We start from the raw sequence: 23,302 nt of genomic DNA, 5'->3' as shown, positions 1-23,302 counted from the left end.
TGCTACACATTTTAACCATGAGGACATTCTGTTTCACAAACAAGAACTTAATGTACAGATCCATGTGACATTTTGTTATTTTATGGCAAACTGCTACGACCCCATCCTGCTGAACCCACATGTGAACGCAATCTATGTAGGTCAGTGTGCTGCGGTAAAAGAAAAGCAAGCATGTTCCCTCTGACCGAGTGACACGGACCAATCGGAACAAAGCACATTGAGGAAATGAGTTGTTTGAGAGTTTAAAAGGCCTCACCCTTCAACATCTGCTGCCTGTGAAAAGGGAGCGATGGAATAACAGGGAGAGAAGAGATGAGAGGGGAATACAAGAATCTCAGCCAAGTTCCTCAGAGAGACACGGAGACAGAGAGAGATTTTATCTGGGTGTGTCTAAAAATCACAGCCCTCCATCTGCCCTTCGCTGTAACATGGGCCAAAGTTGGGAGGGGGGAAAAAAAAGGGATGAGGGGAAACGGAAGAAAGAAAATATTGTGAAAACAAGATGAAAGCGTTTCAGCCGGGCACGTCCATCAGAGGCTGATTACACTTGGCTGGAAGCTCAACCTATGGACACACGGACACAAAGTCTCTGCCGTGGAGATTTTCAGCGCACGTTGTGCCGAAACTCCACCCCAGACTGTCGCATGTACATGTTCACATATTAAATCCAGATGAGAAAGAGCAGACGTACACACGTTTCATCGTTACATCACCAGGAAGGGATTTTACAGAAGGGAGGAGAAAACCCAAAGAGATTAAAAGCAGAGAGAGACAGAAAAATAAGTTAGTGGAACTGAAAAGACTGGGTTCAAAACTGGGAAATAAACAAGGCGGCAGACTGCATCTCAGGCTGATCTGAATACAGAAAGGATTTATTGTCTCAAGTCCCACAGAGTGAATGAGAAAATGAGGGGGCTGAACTGGAGGAAGCAAGAAAAGTTCTACAGAGGAGAAGTTTTGTCGTTTAGGTGCGTCCTTTCACAAAAATCCAAAAGAACAAGAATAAAACCGATAAAAAACCTTTTTAAAGCCTCTTGCCGTCAGCTTGCTAAACAAATATCAATAACACTCTGACGGCCACCAACACAGTCAAACTACAGCAGTAAATAAGACAACCTGGTGTTGTTATTGTTAACCAAAGACTAATGTGGCCTTCCCGTTGTAAAGCTATTCTTTTTCCCCAGTCTTATCTACAAAAACCTTTGCTCTCTAAAAGGAACCAGATAATATCAGCCCGACTTCTGATAACTGCCCCTAACAGGAAGTTGGAACCTGTGTAAAAGATAACCTCGCTTAGTGAGAACTTCATACGCTTCGTAAAGTACCAGACATTTCACTGACAGCACGTTCGTGCGCTCATTTCCATCTTCGCGTTCCCACAAAGCCATAGCTGGACAGCGCGGCATGTCGCCATTTCAGCAGGGCTTTGGAAAGCGTAAGATAACAGCTCACCACAGAGGAAGCCGGCCCCATGAACGGCTGTCATTTGACTCAACTCACTGGTGACAAAACCAGCGTGTGTCCCTCTAAGAAAAGAAAAAAATGCAGAATGTGGGACTTTGGTCATTTGGGGTCGATTGTGCAAAGTTATTTTCTATTTTTGAAGGAAATATGAATGTTAAAGTCGAGCTGTTCGTCAGCTTCCTCATGATCAGGATAACAAGGCAGCTCTCTGAAAAGATTTCTGCTCATCCAAAAGGATGCGGCTCGAGTTTTAGCAGCTTTTTCCAGTTTTTTGCTTCTCTTCATTGGCTCCTTTTAAAAATTAAGAATGAAATAAAATCCTTTTAATAAGCTGTGATAACCAAACTATCATATTTTAAAGATCCCTATGCAATTATATATTCCTAACAGAGTTTTCTGTTGTCTAATAGCTCTTTTAATTATCTTATTTGTGGTTCATGGCGTTTCCTAAAGTACAGGCAAAGCGTTGGTTTCCTTCCCAGGTTGTGTTAGATTAAAAAAACCTTCCCATATGCCTAAAACGCAAATATCACGCTGGTTTACATGTTTATGCGCTAATGAGACATGCACCGCTGTCCATAAGTGTCCTAGAGATGTTCTAGAGAAACAACATGAGCATTTTGTGGCAATTTTCCCCTCAATCAGCACAACCAGAAGCCTCCTTTGCTGAGATGTTGTAAAGAAAACACAGCTTTTCCCCTCAACCTAACTTTCTGCATCACGTCTTGCCTCCCCCACATACCTCCCTTCCAATTTCCAGTTGTGAGGGCCCATCTCCAACAGAACAAAATAAAAAAATATATCTGCAGCTGTGAAGTACATGTGTGACCAGAAACGGGAGGGGAAAATCTGGACCGAACAGTCTGCAGATTCGCCAGAACGTCTCCAGGGTGATCATGTGCAGACATGATCACGCTGCTACCCAACTCTCAATGCATTTTTTATCATAATTTTGGGCATTAAATACATAGCTGGGGTTTTTTTTCCACTCCGTGAATCATTCCGAAGCTATTTCCGGTTTTCTCTCTCTCTCTCTCTCTCTGATCTACCGTAATTGACTAGACCAACCTGTCCGACATTTCTTTACCTTTCCAGCTTTCCGTCTTTGTGTCCCATCACCTAACTGGTCTAGGCGGACGATCTTCCTCCAAGAATCTGGTTCTGCTAGAGCTGTCTCTTCTGTCCAAATAGTTCCTTGATCAAAGAAGTCAAAGCGTTTTGTTTTCTTTCGTCCCTCAGATAACTTTATCTGTGAATAGCTGCAGGAAATAAAAGCTCTTTATTGAGCTGGAAATCAATCAGTGCCAGTGAATAGAGAGAGTGAAAAAAAAAAAAAGCTTTTTAGAGCCAATGTGCTCATGACATATTTGAGCTTAATAGAGCACAGCAAACACATGGACAGAAAAACAAATAAATACAAACAAAGGCACAAAAGCATGCCCACACAGGCACATGATTATGGATGTTAACACAGTCCAGCCCACTCCAGTGAGGAACACACACACAAACAATCATTTCAAACATGGACACACATGACAGTAGCCCTGATACAAAACTGTGCAACACAAGTATGTGTTTGTGCAGTTTTGCTGAGATCACAACCAGGCATCCAAAGTCCATGAACGCATCGCCATGCAAGCTCAAACCTACCCTCGTTAGAACAAACACATTCTTTTACTAACCTAAGCCTGAACGAAAACAGAGATGCAGCCGCACCAAAAAATATTTTCACTACCCTGTCCTACAGACACACGCAGCCTTACCTTCAGGTTTTCAGTTCCTGTCAAACTTTACTCAGTATTAATGACAACAGACACAAAGTTCAAAATGTAAAAAAAAAGAAACCCGCCGAATTTATGAACCTTTACTCAGACAGAAAGTTTATAAGAAACTTACACTGAAAGAAACAAAAATCCAAGAGTGAAGAGATCAGCTTTCTTCAGCAGTCACAGCCAAACAATGAGGACAGAAGGAGGAGTAGAGGAGGAGGAGGAGGAGGAGGAGAGGAGGAGGAGTTACCGCACATTCCATTTAAATCAGAGAGTAATGATGTCACACTCAGGAAAGAAGGAAAAATAAACAAAATGACAAACTGCAGATAGGATTAAAAAGCCATGAATAGAATAATTAACCTGAATTCAAAACACAAACCTATTCTTGAGCACTGCCATTTTTTTTTTTTTTTTACCAATCTCTTGTGTTGTGTTGACACAAATAAATCAGCTGCCTTGGATTTCTTTAGACACACCCAAGAAGAAACGTAATGAGCTCAGCTGGAGAATCGCAAGTATTTTAATAAGGGGATAAAAGTAGAGCAGAGTAGAGGTGTCAACACTTCTGGGAACCACCTTTAAAATCTGAAATTCTAAGAGATCTGTGAAATCCAGAGAAGAGTCAGCAAATCAGAAGGAGAACTAGCTCCTGGGAAAGAAAACAAAACAAAAAAAGACACACACTTAAGCTTCCTTAACCTGCCTTTAAACATTCCAAACAGTGACACACACACACACGGTTCAGGGAGAAGAAACAGCAACACAGTCTGGTCTTAAATGTGACTCACTAACACACTCAGAGGATCTGTGAGCTGTGCTCATTGTGACTGGAAGTGGGTTAAGAGGCTATTAAATGACTTTTTTTTTTAAAACCACATAACACTGAGCACAGCAAAGCAACATTTTCGGGATGAACCAAAATATCCCATGGCAGAATTTAAGGGTCAGGAAATCATTCCTCAGACTGATAAAGACGAAGAGACAAGGCTGTTACATCGAGATGGTTGTCTTGCAACACTTGAGCTAAACTATGTTTCACAGAGCTAAGAAGCAGGGCAGTGATACACAGGAGCGAGTTTCTATCATGCAACAATATTACACCAACTATGAATGTCAGTTCTATGGATTAGGATTACTCAAATGTGTGTGTGTGTGCGTTTGTTCGTTTGTAGCAATAGCAAAGTATCTCCTGAACCACTGGATAGTGACTCAGGACATACATGAACCACCTCATTCATGTCCTGGATGAGGAAGTACAGGTGCAGGTGCTCTGTGAATACACCTGAGAACCTTAAAGGTGAGTTACTGTTAAACCTGTGACCTTGTAGGAAACCGCTGAGTCAGAGTTTCTGTTAGAAAACTACTAGAGCCGGACAAAACGAGTACCGTATTTTCCGCATTATAGGGCACACTGGATTATAAGACGCATCGTCAATGAATGATCCATTTTTGAGTTTTTGTCATATATGAAGCGCACTGGACTATAAGGTGCATCGTTGTGCACCTCCCAATTTTTGTAACTTTACATGGACCGCATACCACGCTCCATTCACAATAGACGATTTCGGTGCTCTAGCGGAGCTGGTTTGCCTGTATCAGCATTTATATGATCCCTCTATGAGAGATCACAAAGATAATCAAACTGTTCAAAACTCACCGAAGGATACTGCACCGACGTCGGCGTCAAGTGTAAACGCCTCCACCGCCGTGTGCGGAGCCCTGCGTGACTATAACTGAGCCTTAATGCTGCGAGCGGTGTTCACCAAAAACATCACGACTTCTTCCATATATAAGGCGCTCCGGATTATAAGGCACACTGTCATTTTTTGAGAAAAAAAGGAAGGCTTTTAAGTGCGCCTTATAGTCCGAAAAATACAGTAAATACAGTAAACTAAACTAGATACGCAAGTAGTTTGTGAAACAAATTCAAAAACCCTGATTATACATAGGCTTGTCACTTTATTTGAGCTACTTTGGTTTGCAAATATTTTACTAAATAAGCAGTTTAGATTTACATAGTAAAAGTATTTCACTCCTATAGGCCAGAGTAATAAATGTCCCTTCTCTCACTTTACATTTAAATCCTGCTGTACTTTTTAAATCTCAGATTAGGAAAGTTCAGAGCTGAGTTTATACATATCACCTCCAAAAACAGTGAATTAATTTTGGTGTTATTACAAATCTCTCTAGGCCTCTAAAAACTTGAATAAAACAATAATTTAACGCAGGGTTTACAGAGACATTATGGCAGAAAGATGAATGGTTAACCATCCAGCTATACATTACTCAGCATTTATGTGTGTTGGAGCGTTTTAATAGACTAGTTTAACACAAGACAGCGCAAAAAATGTTAAACAATCATCCATTATCCAGGCTAAACTGCAGCTAATGAAACTTTAATTATTTCTGAACAACGCTGTGTTGCTCTAACAGTTTGCTGAGTGTTTATCTGTGCGTGGGTTTTTGTGAGTGCAGCTCCGAATGGCTGAGATAAACTTTAAATGCTTTCTTCAGCGGTTATGTGTGTATAAAATAAATCTCCACAGATTCTATAGAAAATAAGAAGAGTGGAGACAAAACCTCACCTTCAATTCAGCTGCAAAAGAAGCTCTAAAAACAGATTAATAAGAACGCTTTGGTGTTGTCACACAGACATTTCATTAGGAGCTTGGAAACTGTGTGAAAAAAGAACAGCCGATGCTGCATTGCAGTGCAAAGTAAAGCAGGAAGCAAATAAATCCATTTTAAGTCATTATAATGGGAAGAAAATACAATTTAGCTGAATATTATTTCCCTACTTTAGACTTGAATGGATTCAAATCTTCCTGTTATTAGTAAAAAATGCATTCAAAATGCTTTTTTTTTCTACATAGAGTAAAAACACAAGCAGACCCTCCAGTCAGGTATCTGGACTCACGTTGTTGAGCTCCTTCTGGTTACCGTACAGAGCGTGGTACTTCCTGTATTTGCCCTGGCGATATTTGTTGCAGATGAAGCGCCGTCTCTCCTCGCTGCTGCTGGAGGGCATCAAAGCTTCACTTGGCGGCACGTTGGCTGCCCAGAAACTGTTCACCCGCTCGTTACCGAGCTCCAGGAACACCTGCGGCAAGGTCAAAACAAAAAATACATTTAAAGAAGTGGAGCTCAATATCTCTTTACATATCTACGGTTTATGATTGAACTCGTGTTATGGATGCTTCTTGTACGAACTGTGAGCAATTAATTACCTTACTCCAAGGAAATGGCCATTCCGACACACATGTGGCAGATAAATTTACTCAGGTTACTTGTTACTATGAAGTACGACACAATGTTCATTTTGAACCCAATAAAACTAACCTCCAGGTCAGAAATTACAACAGAAAATGTTAATTTTTAAACTTGGCAACGATTAACTTTATTATTAGGCTACAATTTTACATGTTTAAGTCTAAATGAGTTTGTTACAAAGCAAAGATTGAAGTGATATGTGTTCTGACATTCAGATTTTTGCTCCTTCGAATCTCCTCAGCCACATCTTGGAAATGCTTTGGTTGATTTTCGGCTTAGTTACCTGAATAAGCTCCTTCGTCCACACCTTTTTGTCCATCTTCAGACTCCGTACTTTTGAGATGCTAGGACCCAGTCCTCTGTGCTCTCCTGAAATACACACACACACATTTGGAAGGCAAGTTAAATCCTGCTATTGTAACGGCACTTTCAAATTCTACAATAACTCTGCCACATTCTAAATAAATCACTTTTCTGAAGTTTTATTTGGCTTACATCACTAATGCCACAGACGGATAAAAGGAGAGAAATCATCTAAATAACTTTAAATTTGTTTTGAAGACATGAAAACACACACAAAAAAAACCCTACAACCAAAACAAAGTCTCTTGTCAATCTGAGTACCAACCTGCACACTGTTTGCAGATCACCACACACAGGTTGACGGCCGCCCAATCCGGCTTGAGCGCGCCACAGTCAGCACAGACGCTGTTGCTAGGCTCCGCCCAGATCTGCTCGGCCACCTCACTATTGGACAACGCCTCACCTATGGCGTTCCTCATGGCGTCCACCCACTGTTCCCTCATCTGCTCCGACTCCGCTACGAAACTGAGGAAATAAAATAATTTTAAAAATTTAAAAACCACGGTCACGTGGTCATGCTGACATGATGGCATCAAGATAAATTTAGATGCCTCAGATAGTTAGCCTTCTGTGTTTGGGCACACCAAGACCAGGGTCTTAAAATGATCTTATTTTGGTAAATATATCTGAATTACACAGACTTGAATGTGAATCTAAGAAGTCTGACACTATTCTCGTCTCATCTGCTCCTAAAAATAGTAACACACATGAGCACACTTCTTACATGACTACAAAGTTTCCTGTGCTGCACATAAGCACACGATACACAAATAAACATTTCCCCCCACTCCTAAAAAATCTTCTGATGCATTTTGTAGCATAAAAAAAGTCAAGGCTTGTCTAAAGATATATGAACCTTGGAGTAATTTTGATGTTTCTTATACAAATGACTATTACAGACTCAACAATTGTAGAGGACACTGTACTTAATAAAGGTTCTAACCAGTAAAATGGGTTTTATTAACTGAATAGACACGGTTTCCAAAGGTTTGTAGAAACTCTGGTGACTTGTGTTTTCTCAGCATCCTTTCTTTATACTTTTCTAATGGTTTTTCAGGCTTTGTGGTACATTTAGGCCCATTAACTTCCTGTTTAATAGATACTTTTCCACAGAAATACAGACAGGGCTGCGTGACTGAAGAACTGAGCTGCCCTTTGCTTCTCATCTTCCCTTCATTTGGCTCGAAAAAACATTTACCAACATGATGCAACATTATTGCGTAAAAATCCTCCTGTAAGAGAAAAATCTCACCCTGTGTCATTTAAAATATCAATGCATTAATGTCTTCTTGTTTGATTTACATGAAATACATTTAAATGTTTTACAAAATCTTTAATTTTTTAGGTTATTTCCAGTGGGAATAATAATGATTTGTTTTGGACCCCACTGTAAATTCAACACGTAACAAAACTGAATGTAAAGAACTGGATTTGTACGGTCACACACACACACTCACAGAGAAACAATCCGCAGAAATATGAAAGCCTTTTCACAGTTCCCCATCCTGTCAAGCTGAGCTCTTGCTCTGCAGGCTGTGCACTGTCGGCCAAAAGACCACACACACCACACAACATGTGCGCTTACTCTCACACACACACACACACACACACACACAGTCAAGCAAAGACAGCTTCTCTCATTACTGACACACACCCAGCTGAGAGATCTGAGGGGGAAAAAACGAAGGCAAGTTGTCAGTAAAATAACCCGAGCTCATGTCTGTAAGTATTCCAGCAAGAAAAACTCACTTATTTACACCCAAACAGTACTTACTAAACCAAAGCGGCAGAAATGTGAACAAATAAGAACCAAACTGCTAATAAAAAGGTCCAGTTCGTACGATGTTGGGACATCTGATACAACAGATTTAAAATTTGAACAAAGTGGATATGCCTCATTTATTCTTCCCCTCAAAACATAAAAATACAGTGGACAAATAGAAAAGATGACAGAGGCAAAGAGGACAATCTGTAGATATAGATCATCTTCTCAGGGTAACATAAGCAGTTAATATTTTCAAGAGGTAGTTTTTGCTACTTTTTTATATATAAGCCAAAAATAAAACCTTCAGTGCTGTAAATCCACCATCGGCTGCCCGGACGTCTTCAGAAAAGATTTTAAAGAAGCCGATAAAGGTCGTAGACAGAGTGTGTGCAGGATGTCTTTGCAAGACGCCTTCACAATTTACACTGCAGCAGCAGCATCAGTGCATGTGGGTTTTTTTTTGGTTTTTTTTTTAAGAACAGCTTACCTAAAGGTGCGGTAAGGGGTGGTGAGATCAAAGCTCCGACGATCTGATTCTTTAATATTTCCAACATTCATGTCAATAGATGTGATCCCCAGGCCGATACGATAATCCTGGAAGGAAAAAAAAATGTAACAATATTTTTTACTGTTTTTAAGAGTTGCTATTTGTTCATTTAGCATAATTTCTGTTGAGTTCAATAAATGCATAAATACTTGGTCATTATGCACTTTGCAAAAGAAAAACTGAGGTTTGTACATATCTTTGAGTATTCTTACGTCTAGATTTTTGTAGAGGAAGACTTTATCTGAGGCGACAACCGTATAATATTTGGAGCGCAAGCCTCTGATCTCCAAAAATCCCTGATAATCAGGGTTTACTGTGGAGACAAAATTAATGCTGCTTTGTCGCTGGCGCCCCCTGGTGCAGTCCTTCAGTGAATTCACCCAGTCATTTCTTTCAGCTGCAGGCGAGGAGCAAAAACATGTTTTAGTAAAACACGTGTGCACAAACCTGGATAAACACTTGAGACATTCATGCTTTTTATATATTTAATGCCAAGGTTTTTTTCTTTTAAACTGGTCTTGATCAAAGGTTCTTCGGGCGTCCTGTAGGTCTTTCAAAGATTGTCTTTGGACTTCGGCTGCTTTTTCACCCATTTTCTGTCCAGATGCACCATCCTTCAGCTGATCATCTACAGGTTTTCTGTACAGCACCTCGTGGCTCTTTGGGAAGCACTTTACTCTTGCTTAAATACCATTTTATGTTTCAAATTTTGGAATAAATGATGTTCCTATATTCAACTAAAGAAATAATAAAATGTGTCTTTTGGACAGAAAATGAGCAAAAAATTTTTTTATAAACAAACTTAAAAAAAAAAAACAACCTTAGAGAACAATTGATCAAGACCCCTTTAAATAATTACAAGAAAGTCTCGCTCTTTGGAAGCACATCTTAGTCAACCTGTAAACAGACGAGTAAACAACAACAGACCAACCTTCACTTTCAGCTTTGAAGATGAAAGTCCGATTGCTTGTGACAACCTCAAACTTCAGCTCCCCCATGCTGCTCACATGACTGATGAACGCCGTTGAGACGAAGCCCTTGGAGTACACGTCCTTCAACACACAGTCACAGTAACGAGTGTTTTATTTAACAGACCCATATTTAACAGTGGGCATGCAGAGTTATAAAAGGCATTTTAGGACACCGTCACTCTGTATATGCGTTTGAGTTGAATGCTTTAGAAACTGATCATGTAATGAAGCTACTGCAGAGTTTGTTACCTTCTCATTGTCAAAGTATCTCAGATAGTCTGCATCCAGCTTGGCCCATCGTCTCTGGTAAAGAACTCTGTTTATGAGGTCAAACCAGAACAAGAAACACAAAAACAATTTCATAACCCTTTCAGTGGCATCAACATAAAATGAGTGGAATTGTAAATCCACATTGTATACAACAATTCTAACTGTTTTATTGTCATCACTGATGAAAGATTTCAAACTTCTTATTAGGGCTATAAATTAGTAAATGTGCTTCTCGGCTTGTGTGCCATTAATACCCCTGAGGTAGATTCTTGTCCAGCCATCCCATCTTGATGACAGCGGAGAGCTGAGAGTCGTCTTCTTTAATGAGTGCAGACGGCCTGTTAGTGTGCGGCAGGAGGAAACTGCTCGTCCTGGAGCTCTTATCCTGCCAAAATCTGGATAAGAATGCACAGAAACAAGCAACCAATCACACCTACGCTTTAGGAATTACAATTAAAAATATAGGAAAGTAATTAGAGAGAAAAAAATATAATTTTAAGGTAGACTTTATAAAAAAAGCCTTGCTTTTAAGGTTATTAAAGGTCAACTTCTTGCACATATAACTTTATTTTTCAAGGTGAAATCAGACATGTGCTTTGAAAAGGAGCAAGTGGATTAATTTTATCAGATCAAACTTGTCTCACTTTCCATAACAACACTAATGGAACCTAATAAATGTTTAAAAGTGTATTTAAAAATCTGTAATAGCCATGCAAAGTTATGTAAAGGCATCATAAATACCTGAGCACACCTTCCAGTTCTCAGGTTTTTACATATCAGTTCTAAACAATAAGTCGTGTGGTCGTTGCTGGATTCAAAATTAGACAAATGCGACCTCAGATGAGCGACACTGGTCCCATTGCACCGTTTCATTATTCATGTAAAAATCTAAACCAGGCTGCAGAAGAAGCAGGAGGGTAAATAAACTCGAGTGCTGATTAAGGGATCGTCAACAAGTGTGAGTACCTCAATAAAAGCAGATTTCCTAATAGCTTTTTTTGGGGTCTGGAGCATTCAGGTGTGTGTTACACAATGCCGAGACAACTGGTGCTACCATGAGTATTGGTAAATTTATAAGACCATTCATTTATTTATAGTCATAAACAATACAAACAAGCAGAAAATAAAATAAAATCCAAACCCAGGATCAGACCATAAAATGCTCAAAGAAACTACAACAGACTCAGGAGCTACATTTCAGGTTGCACAGGCCTCAGTTACAAATGTCAGTTTAAATTAATGACGTGAACAGAAAATGCATAAACAGGAATGATTTGTTCTAACAAGTTGCCTCATATTTGATCAATAAGATAGCAGCACAGCTTAGGTTTGCAAAATTACTTTTGAACAAACCACAAGACTTTTGGTATGATGCTCTTTAGAGAAATGAGACCGAAGTGGAAATGTGTGGCCACGATGCACAGTCCGATGTGTAGACAAAACCAAATGTAGCATATAGGTCTAAAGTCCTTCTACAAACTGTTAAACACGGCAGTGGAGGCCTGATGATATGGGGCTTGTTTGGCAGTTTGCAATCATTAACCTTCCTCACACAGAAACAGTACATTCACCGTTTCTCTTTGGTAACTCACACACACAACAAGCTGGACGATTAGTTTTATGTTCCACGTTCCTCTCCCTACTTTAAACACACACACCAGTTTAACCTATACTTCCACCTCCCCGTCCCCATTCAATTATGGATTTACACACATGGAACCGATTTGAAACTACAGCCTATCAGAACGCCACTGTTTACTAAACCAGAGGTCCCCAACCCCTGGGTCATTTGGGTCATATAATTAACTTACAGTATCTCCATTTTCTGAATGACATTTATTTTGAAAACCTGACCAGATTCTCTCCTCTACATCCGTCTATGACTCACTCTTGATGCAGGTCAGAGCGCTTATCTAGGTCACATGATCCGTTACCGCTAAAAACAAACCCACAAGCAGCAAAATGAGTAAAAAACAAACGTCTCTGGAAGCCCTAGATGGGACCGTCTGGTTACTGAGAAACAGGCTCAGGGCTCCCACTGATTCAGCGTGATGGTGAGTTGTGTTCTTTGTGCTCTTTATATTTGTGGTGGATCTTATTTTAAAGTTTAAACATCGCCATGTTGACCAGAGAACATCAGGGGGAGGAGAGGCTGTTATTCATGTTGATGACGCAGCTAACAAAGCTGCGAGGACACGTTGGATTTACGTTTATTATATTTTAAAAAATACCTCAGTTTTCATGCCGCTCGTATCATTTTATTTTGTTGTATTTATCCGCCACACCTTTAAAGGCCAGTCCGCGAAAATACCGTCTGATAATGAACCGGTCCGTGGAGCTAAAAAGGTTGGGGACCGCTGTACTAAACTATTAAGAGTCAAACGTGAGGTCATCTCAAAATCACGCCCATTCAACAGGACAGATTCCTAATACAAGAATAAAGTGGCCATCAACTTGAAACTAAATTTAAAGCTACACACAACTAAATGCCCAACAATGTCGATGAACAGAAACAAAACTGTAAAGAGGATTGACGTCAAACTGCTAAAGTCGAACAGGAAAGAAATAATCGAACTTGTGTCTGATACAGGGAGTTAAATTAAGTTTTACAAGCTGTTGAATCATGAGGTAAACTTGGATTTTGCAAAATAAGTACAGAAACAGTGTAATATAGGATGTTCTGTTGCTCGTCTGGGGTTGTATTTGCTTTTAAAACGTAATAAGGACCACTTGTTTTGAAATTTCTGATTTCTGACTCACTCATCACCATCCAACAGCTCATCGTCGCTTTCAAGAAAACTGTAACGCTCCTGTTCGGTTCTGGGCACTTGCAGGGACATTTCCTGTTGGAGGAGGCAGCTGTCAGTCACATTACACAATGGGAGAGGAGGAAACACACTAATCATGTCCTCACCCTGTCTGAAACGCTCCCCCAATGAACACTGGGGTAACACAGGTCCGGATCCTCGTACTCATCAGAGCTTCCGTCCACTGAACCCACGCCTGGGGGGGACAAGCAGGGGTTGAAAAATATAAGCCCACCATTTTTACAAAAATATCAGAAGCGAGCCAGATGTATGTCAGAAGTGAGGCACAAAAGGCATCTGTTCCTGTTATTCCTCTGACCTGGTTTTGAAACCTAAAGTCATCAAACCAGTTTAGAATAACATGTAATGGGGAGCAACTTTTTTTTTTTTTTTCAATATAACACAGCTGCAATCAATCACTCTTTGTTGTTACCGCAAACTCCATTCTAGGAAATGCAGCAATACCTGCAGAAGTGGAAAAAAACCAGTCATAACTCTTATTTGTGAACAAACACAGAAATAACTCTGAGGTGGAAATGTGCACAATGAGACCCCAAGTTTGTTTCTGTGTCTTATTTGTCTTTCCAAAAATTATATTTTTTTCAGGCTGGGTTTTTACAGCGTTACATTCCCTGTGGCATGAGAATGATGATATCAAGTCACAGCAAGCACTCGTGTATGTGGAAGAACAGCGCAAACACACCACGTTTACAACAGGTTTACGTGCAGCAAAAGCGAGAAGTATCTGCTCAGAAACTGTGTTTGTCAGCGTTTCACACTACCTAATTTTGCTTGGGTTATATATATTACCCAAGAGTAATTTAGATTTAATGAACGATTGTATAAACGGATACTTTACTGATGCCTGAGGGAAAATATTTTGTCACAGCGGTAGTCATAAAATAAGATTCATATTATAACGTCATAACACTAATTTTATACTGCATTATTATCCATCCATTCAGTCATCTGTCTCCAGTTATATTTTTATACTACACTAATATAAATATTAGTCAGTTTTGGATCATTTTATTCCTGCTGATTCATAGTGAACATGACATTTGTTATAATGCATTTTCCAAGACAAATGTCTAACCAAAGAGGAAATAAAATAGTGTAGATGAAACATAATTTTAACAAATCGCTCAAGAAAAATATCTAATAACAGGTATAACCAGACAACATTCATAAAGTTGTCATCAAGTATTACTTAAAAAGCAGTATTGATCTTTTATTCCTCCGTAAAAGGTATTAGATTGACAATCCACTTTCTGAGAGATTAGGTCCTGAAGACTTCTGAGATGAGTAAAACCTGATTGTCATAAAACGAGGTTGAAATACCGGCTCCCGGAGTTTAATTTGTCCTACTCCTCTCTAATCTGTTTTCATCTTAAGCCAAAACATTCCCACACCGAAACTGTAAAGTAAAACAATGTCTTTTACCTTCATTGGTTTACCGCCACTGTGGATTAGGTTTTCTTTTTGTTCGGTTCGGAGAAGCTGTTTTGGTCGCGCCTACATTTAAACTCTGACACAAAAAGAGAAGACGACGAGACAAAAGCAGTGGAACCAGAAATGTCAGCCGAATGAGCCTTGGTGTGCCTTTTATAATAGGGCTTGGGTGTCGTTCCAGTTTACTATATATTTTATCATGTAAACACAACGAGGAATATCGGTGTCACAATAGTCAGCCGATAACATTTTTATCTTTCAAATATAATAAGTGATCACTGTGACAGGTAAAGTTATTTGAAACTTTTAAATGTGCTGAAATTATGCAACATTCAAAATGTAGGCAGCTTTAAAACAAGGGAACCGATTCTTGATTTTTCTCAAGTTTGCCTTTCTTTTTTAACTCCAAATCTCAGCATTTAACCCATCTCATTTGAAGTCAACAAAGTAGCAATACTGTGTGTTTTAATACACCTTAGAAACAGTTAAAACATACTTTGAATATCGGCTACAACAACACCTCAGGGTTGGACCGAGAGCAAGCATGCAGGTAATTTCCTTGCTCAAGGGCATTTTTTTTTCCTGTCAGTGAATTCAGCAACTTTCCAGGAGCAAGCAGCTTTTTTTTTCCCAGTAAGCTAATGCCGTCACTTTAATATGACAGTTTTTGCACCGACTGGTGCATGAATCAAACCACCGGACCTCGGCGTCTGCTGCAGGATATCAGATCCAAACTCTAACGGTTCAGTTTTTAAAGCAACAGAGAACTGTTCACTCTGATAAGGTATAATAATATACAAAACAAAACGTAATGACAACTGAGTTCAATTTTATGCTCAAATACAACAGTGTTAGAGTAGTTTATCCCCTTTGTGCAGAATGTCATACATTACTCCCTGGAGAGCTAAAAAAAACCCCAAAAAAACCCAACAGTGTTCCTGCAGAAAAGCTCCTGTTTAGAAGGGGATTACCGCAAGTTAAGGGAGCTTTTTGACATACATATGACTCGATTGAAGAGTTGATATAAATAGCCGGTCCTTGCATAATTTTGATCTACCAGGAAGGACATGACGGCGCTTGTGCACAGGGAGGCCAATTTTAGAGGCTGGAGATGCCATGTCACTTTCAGTAAGAGGCAGGAATGAGGGAAGGACAGAAACCCGCAAATGTTACATAAATGCCCATGTAGGGAAGTTTATTTCAAAAAGTCGACTCAAGTAAGTCAGAAAAGTCCACCATTTGTTTCACAATACCGACAGGAAAGCAGAGCAGAAAACCCAGTTGTTTCAGTCCCACATCAATTTGATTATCGCGCAGATTGCAGGCGTCAAACACAAATCACTTCGGGTATGATCTGTGAGCTTGTCCTTTGCTTTCTAAACAAAAACTCATCCGTGTCCGTTTCATTTCTTTAATTTCTATCATATTTAAAACATGAACGGAAATGCTATTTTCACAATGAGACTCCAGACAGACACAGCGTTATTTTACGAATTGTTGCTGATTGCATTTCTTATACTCACTTGGAAGTTGGGGGCTTCTCCTCGGAGGCAGAGCCGGCTGTGCGTCAGGTGGAGTCGGTTCTTGGCTGGTTTCTATCACCGACAATGCCTGGCGGTAAGGTGGGATCTGAGGGATTTCGTCTGTCGCCGTGGGCTCATCGGGTCTCGTCTTGGCTGTGGGTAAGCTGCGGGATGAAGATGTAAAGGACAGGTCGTCAGAGGGGTGGAGAGGAGGAGGCGAGTCCTCAGACGCTATGGTCATGTAAAATCGGGTAAAAAATCCACGGAGAAAGCTGATTCTGTGCATCCTGTCGAGAAGTTCTCCTTTTGACACCCCTCCTCCCTGTTGCTGAAACTATCAAAATAACGACATTTGAGGCTTGAGTCCAAGTTCCATCCGTAATAATGAAAATAAAACTGCAGATGCTAGCTAAGACTCCATTTCTAACCAAACTCCACGAAAAAGTGGAAGAAATGTGATTCAGATCAGCGCAGTGATTCCAGGCGGCTGCTCTGAGCCGCAGTCTCTCTCAGCTCTGCACAAAGCGATATCATCTGTTCCTGTACTTCCTCCTGACTGTCGAGTTTTTCTCCATTACTCGTAGCTCAAGGGGCAAGTCCAAACCTGCTCGCACTGCCAGAAACGACATCCATGTAAACAAATCACACCTGTACCTCTCCAGTCAACCCACATGCACACAAACACACAAAAATCACTGTTCCTATATACTGGAGGTACAACATACTGAGAACAAAAATTACCATGGTAACAAAATTGTCAACTAATGCCATTAATGTTATTTTAACCGTGGTTAATGCTGTTTTCAGAGGACAATATGGTCGTAACACAGTTCACTTGTTTATCTTTTGTTGAGGTTAGCCACAAAGCTACTGACTCAATGCAAGCCAAACATCAATAATGGTAAGATTAGTTTATAATGAGGATGCAGCAGTTGCTTGGCAGGAGACCAGAGTCGGCAGATTTTCAGCTTGAGCAGCCCGATCAGTGACACCGACCTCATTTGTTTCTAGTCACTGAACGCACCAAAACAAAAACTAACTCTTTATATAGCACAGAATGTTTGAGGCTCAAAGTTAGTTATTTAAGTTGAGCAAAAATAACATCAGAGGGTATGCAAAAAAACATGAGATTATTGAAAAAAACATCCACATTTTATGGAGGTAGGTATATATTCATATTTATGCATCTGTGTGTCAAACAAATACAGTTTAAACGTTCAGTTTAAAGCGGACTGCCATTTCAACGGGTGGTCAAGTTAGGTCTGTTTGCTTTTCGTGACCAAACATGTACAAGCAAGCCAATCTTTTTCAAACGTGTAATACCTAAAGAACATCCAGTTGTAATTTTTCATGCAAACAGCTGTATTAATGCATCTGCTTATTGCCATTGACACAGATGTTCTACATTTTAAAATGATTTTCAATTATGTCTGGCGTTTTGGAAAAAAAAACATTTGTCCTGGTGAGTGATTCTACTTTGTTTTGAGCTGCATAAAAAAAGATAAGTTTAGTTTTAAGCTGGTTTATAAAGAAGGCATATTCCAGTTTTATCTCACTTGGATTTCATCTGTGAAAATACCTTTATTTAATAAATCACGGCATTTTATCGCTTTAGATTTCCTGGAAGCGAAAGAGAAAGCCCTGTAAGCTCTCGATTTTAAAATTCTAGTTGAATTTACTCTAAAACACATCGATTTTGAGTGTTGCCAACTTTAGTTCTTACGAAGTGGAACCATTCAAATCCAAATGACTGGAATCAGCTGGTGAGAGTTTCCCAATAAGAGTCGACCTAGAAAACTGCAACTGATGCGTCTTGTGAGTACGCAAGCTGATTTGTAAATTAAAAACAACAAAAACAAAAGCATTCAAATCAAAGATATAATACTCCATCTTTGAGGCAGACTCGGCTCATGTGTTCGTAGTTTAAGCTCGGTGTTTGTGAAAGTTATTTATATTAAAGTTTAAGTAGCGTAATTGTTTTTTAAAGGTTTTTTTTTTAATTAAATGTTTAATCTTCTCCAAAAATATTCTCAAAGGGATCTACTGCTGGTAACCTGGAACGTTCGTTTTTGTTTTATTCAAAACGACATCTGTCGCTGAAACTCACACCTAGCACAAAAATAAACTTATCTTAAACTCATCTACAGTCCAGCACAGCCGTCACATGCCTCCACTCTGTGCCTTCAGCTCACACTCGGAGACTTGTGAACCACACCAATTAATACTTTACTTCCTTCTTTCTGCCAACCAATTTAAACTGTGTGCAGTACGTGACAATAGCAGAAATAACAGGCAGGTTTTGTGCCAAAATGAAACCTTAAACTGAGCACAAGCATGTCAGAAATACGAAAGATTTACACAGATTAAGGAAATGTTTTTTTTTAAATCACAATTCATCCAAAAATAATAATAAAACTAAATTGCTAAGGACAAAGTTCACAGCTAAATGAAATACTCTCTTCCACAGAGGACATGTTCAGTCAGTTTGTTTTCTTGCAGTGAACTTATGTCTGTACATCCCCATAGATAAAATTTAAGTTTTTGATTCTTTTGCACAAAAGTGCTGAAACAAAATTGCCACCGTTTCACACACAGCCGTTTTAAACATGAGATTAGGCTTATAACAGTTTGTTCCTCAGATCCAAAGACTTTATATACACTTCGATATTCATTCATCAGCCTATCTACCTTAGGCAACACATAAATAGGATATACATCTGTTTCCTGAAAGCCATCCACAGAATAATGAAACTTAACTTTGTCATTCAGGAGGATGTGAATTTGTACCATATCACACTGTCAGCATGGCCTTAAATGTTAGCTTTTAAGTTTCAAAAGTACATTTAAAATGGGGCAGAAAAAGTTGCAAGGGAAATAAAAATATACTGCTCGGTTGCTTGCTCACTTGCCCTTCCTATAAATATAAGATAAATGAGAAAAATACTGTGAACTCAATTGAATGCTGCAGCCACAAAGAACTGTGGGACGGTGCTATCCTTCCTCTTCGAGGAGGATCTACTGTAACCTAAATAAAAAGTTCTCAAGCTTCTTTCCTTCTTTCCTTCAGAGAATCTCACCAGTGCTAACCAACACTGCCATTTAGATAGCTAAAGATAATTTCACTTTGTTAGGAACCTTCATAAGTGGAAAAGGACTGTTCAACTGCACCCAAAACAAAAAAAACAAAAAAAGAGCAGAACCATTTCTGACTACTCATCTGACCAATCAGAGAAGTGGGGCCTTAAAGAGAGATGAGCTAAAATGAAACCTTCAGAGGTGCTGCAGGACTGTACAGGATGAGAAAAATACTGCGCTCTTTGGAGATTAAACTATATCAAGCTGTGCTCCAAAATAATCTTATGAGATTCTACATTTGGTGCATTACAGTCCGCTTTATGTTTATACCCAAAGCTGCTTCAACAAACCACACTTTCCATCCTTCATTCAGGATAACACTGAAAGTTTTCCCATCCTTTTATTCATAAACACACACACACACACACATTGCGATTCCACCCAAATCTGTCTTGGACGTATAACTCAAACTATGATCTGAGTGGATTTTCACAATGCTTAACAGTCATGGGTTTCTGAGTGGACCCAGGATTGTGAAAGTTCCTCTTTACTCCTCTCTCCCTCTCCGTGAGAGTTTTCTTTTCATAACACTTACGTATGAACGTCTTTAACTATTTAAGGTTCGAAGTGATATTATTCACACATCGCAGCAAGCAGCTTTTAAAGACGCATCCATCTACGCCATGATTAGTCAGAGCACTGTGCTCGTGAAAACAGTGAGTGGCTTCTTTTTAGACCACAGTGTGCAGCGAAGCTAAAAGTAGCAGAGCATGTTTATTGACAGATGACTATCCTTAGCTACTTATAGGTTGAATCAATGCAGAAGCACAGGTCATCTGTGTGAGTGTTCGTTCGTCTGTACTGTTAGCAAAATATCCCTTCAATCCTGGATGGATTTTACTGAAATTTTCAGAATGTAATCATTAGGTGTACATCTACAACCAATTATCTTTTGGAGTCAAACTGATTCAAGATGGTTGTCACAACAAAGCAAGAATATATGGACAACTCAGCCATTTTTGAAGATAATTTACTTTTGTAGCACCTGAGGCAGCCCCATACAAATGGCTACAGCTTGTCAAATTTACAGAGCTAAAGGTCAGTGTGGTAGGAGCTAAGAGCCATCTAGAATGAATCTTTTGAGTAATAACACACTGCGAGATCTCAAATTATCAAGAGATCGTTCATAAAATTATTTGCAACGTTCAACTAAAATGGCTATAACTGCGTCATTTCTCAAAGTAACATGATGCAAGCTTAAAACTCTCTCGATTTGCGTTTGGTCTTTAATTAGTTTTATGGGATTTTTGTGTCGTGCCATGTCTGCCTTCGGTGACACTGAAAACAAAAGAACCAAAACAGCCTCCAAACGAGGCATCCAGATACCGTCAGCAAGCATTTTATAAATCATTTAAGCACAGGACAAAAAAATGTAAACAAATTATTTTTACTTTAAACTTTGCACTTTAAATCGAAAAGCTGTTCCTTGGCACCGTTCAAAGTTTAATTTAAAACATAATGACGTGCAAAATCTAACAATGACGGGAAACTGCACACAGTTCCCCCTTTTTTCTCAGAGGAAGAGTGCTGAGAGAGGGGTTTGCTGGTTATTTTTAACCCTTCAAAACAATGGTGACTGGAACCTGAAGAAACGATGACCGTTTCGCTCTCCTCCTACACTGTATATGCACTTTGTTCAGGCAGACCAGAATAATTCACCTAACAATAGCCGGAGCGCTCTTTCGAAAAGGGTGTTGACAAATGACAAGCACTTTAAATCAGCAAGAGCGCTTGCTGAAGGCTTCTGCAAGCTTCTGGTGGTAAACAAGCTAAATGCCGTACACTGGTAGACCAGATAAGCCACAAATAGCTTTGACTACGAGCCTATGATCGCAATTTTCTGTATTCTAATTAAACATGCAGCACAACAACATAGGAGGAATATGTAATTTAAACTAGAGGAAGTTTGCAAAGACATTTTTATGACAGCTTATTGTACCAAAAATACCTGTTCTCCATTTCTGCACATCTTTAACTCCCTTAACAAGCAAACGTTTCAGTACCAGACAGAACATATCTATCCAATAACAACATCGAGGTGAACTTTAAATCTACATACTCCAGCTCAGGTAAAAGTCACTCAAGGCAACTTAACGGAAAGCACCAAGAAAGCAAATATTTTTCTTTTTTTTTGCAAAAAAGTTACTGTAGCAGCAGCAACATAAGAAATAAAGATTTCCTTGTGTTGAACAAAAGCACAGAGCAACGTGACAAGGGGGAGACAGGAAGGAGGTGACTGCTTAAAATAAGTGCAGTCGAAAATAACAAAAAGGGTGCCGAGAAACATCATCTGCGCAAATATTACCTGCAAGGATGTGCTAAGGAGTCCTCTTCCATGATCATACAAACTTAAACAGTCACGCTTCAAACGACAGGAGGAAACAAGCCGATAGACAAAAATGGGAGGAGGCAAAAAGACGCACCGACAAGGAAGCAAGAACAGTTGCAAGAGAGCCTGCAAGTGTGTACTGACGAAGGCTAGGGTGAAGCTGGAGGGTGGTTCCTGTTGACAAACCTTTTTACTCTTGTTAATCTAAATTTCTCACTCTCTCTTTCTGTCGTTGTGAGCCACAGAGGCTAACTCCTGAAGGGGAGAGGGTTTTTACGTCTGTATGTTGTTCTGCATTGTGACTTCCTCATGTTGTCTAAAGCTGGTTTCCCTGTTAAAGGCAGAGAACATGAGCTGTACTCACAGGCTGGGGTTAGGGTCAGGGTTCTCCCTACTGGTGAGGTGACAAAGCAGAAAACGTGGAAATTTTCTAACCTTACGCAAACCGTGTTCAAAATAATAAAAAGAAAGAATAAATGAAGTAAGAAAGTGGATTCTTGAATCTGTAACCAAAAAAAAAAGAAAAGCACACACCCTCTTTTAATCCTAGGGCTTTACATATTAGGACACAAACATGATCCGGTCTGTACGAGGTTCTGTAAAACAAAACATTACAGATTCCACCGTGTCCTTATTAAACAAAAAAATGAAGCCTAAACAGAAAAGCTGTTCTGTTGTCGATTAGCTGCTGGGTTCGCTGCATCACGACTCAGTTTGGTCCAAACTTCAGCTGTCAGACAGAAGTCCTCACATTTGACTTTAGACAACTCTGCTCTACGGAGGAGTTCATGGCTGACTCAGTGACAGCGAGGCGCTCGGGTCCTGTGGACGCAAAACAAGCCCAAACCAACAGCCCTCCACCACCGTGCTTGACATCTTGGTATGAGGCGTGTATACTGATATGCAGTGTTTGGTTTGGATCAAACATGGCGCTGTGCATTATGGTCAAACATCTCTACTTTGGTCCACGTTTTGTGGTTCATTCGAATGCAAACCTAAGCCGTGCTGCCATGTTCTTTTGAGAAAGAAGAGACTTTCTCCTGCAACTCTTCCAAACAAGCCAAATGGGTTCAGTCTATTAAAAACTTTAACCTTTGACGTCATCTTTTCTCCAAGTTGAACTAGGAAACTAGTAAATATTTATGCAGTCATTTATTTTACATATGTTTGTTTAATTGGTATTACTCTGTAGAAATCTGATTTAACTGTGACAACACTGACATTGTTTTTGTTAAGAAGGCCAATTGATTTACGACAAGAATAAAATTATAAAAATATCCAAGGGGTGGGGGGGATTTAATATTTATATAGGCACTGTAAAAGGACGTGTCCAAATATACTTTCAGGAAGTATTTAAAATTGTCCAGTATCATTTTAAATGTCTCAGCTAATACTGAAATTGACCAAGAAAAAAAAAATGCACCTTTCCAATTCAGCCACCAGATGGCAGCGCAGACCAATAAAAACTTCGGTCTTAGATCATTTTATCCAAACTATCTACCATTTCCCATCATTTATTTTCTTCTTTATTATTTATTCATGCATATTTGAAATTTTATTTTTATATTTTTCTTTCAAATTATACATTTTAACAAAAAGGTGTAGTATGTGCCAAGAAAAAAATTTAAAATATA

General features: G+C 39.4%; 1 protein-coding gene across 6 annotated transcripts in view; it reads right to left on the bottom strand.

Annotated features, from left to right (window-relative positions):
• LOC108240482 (arf-GAP with Rho-GAP domain, ANK repeat and PH domain-containing protein 1) overlaps window positions 1–23,302 on the bottom strand; it is a 55,724-nt gene that overhangs the window by 18,410 nt on the left and 14,012 nt on the right. For 2 of the 6 annotated variants that reach the window (XM_037979217.1, XM_037979219.1), the window contains exons 3-14: window positions 16,205–16,368; window positions 13,337–13,425; window positions 13,183–13,265; window positions 10,677–10,817; window positions 10,402–10,486; window positions 10,113–10,233; window positions 9,394–9,578; window positions 9,122–9,228; window positions 8,327–8,536; window positions 7,135–7,334; window positions 6,790–6,875; window positions 6,154–6,336 (exon numbers count right to left, since the gene is read on the bottom strand). In XM_037979217.1, the coding sequence (XP_037835145.1) occupies window positions 6,154–6,336; window positions 6,790–6,875; window positions 7,135–7,334; window positions 8,327–8,536; window positions 9,122–9,228; window positions 9,394–9,578; window positions 10,113–10,233; window positions 10,402–10,486; window positions 10,677–10,817; window positions 13,183–13,265; window positions 13,337–13,425; window positions 16,205–16,368 (1,654 nt within the window). Of the gene's footprint in view, window positions 1–6,153; window positions 6,337–6,789; window positions 6,876–7,134; window positions 7,335–8,326; window positions 8,537–9,121; window positions 9,229–9,393; window positions 9,579–10,112; window positions 10,234–10,401; window positions 10,487–10,676; window positions 10,818–13,182; window positions 13,266–13,336; window positions 13,426–16,204; window positions 16,369–21,644; window positions 21,796–23,302 lie in introns of those variants that run through there. The other 4 variants (XM_037979231.1, XM_037979220.1, XM_037979223.1 and 1 more) reach the window with 4 other exon arrangements.

Source organism: Kryptolebias marmoratus, linkage group LG2, assembly GCF_001649575.2.
Source record: "Kryptolebias marmoratus isolate JLee-2015 linkage group LG2, ASM164957v2, whole genome shotgun sequence".
In the NCBI taxonomy this organism is placed as follows: domain Eukaryota; kingdom Metazoa; phylum Chordata; class Actinopteri; order Cyprinodontiformes; family Rivulidae; genus Kryptolebias; species Kryptolebias marmoratus.
Note: the sequence above shows the minus strand (reverse complement) of the source record. Positions and strands in the feature narration are given on the sequence as shown.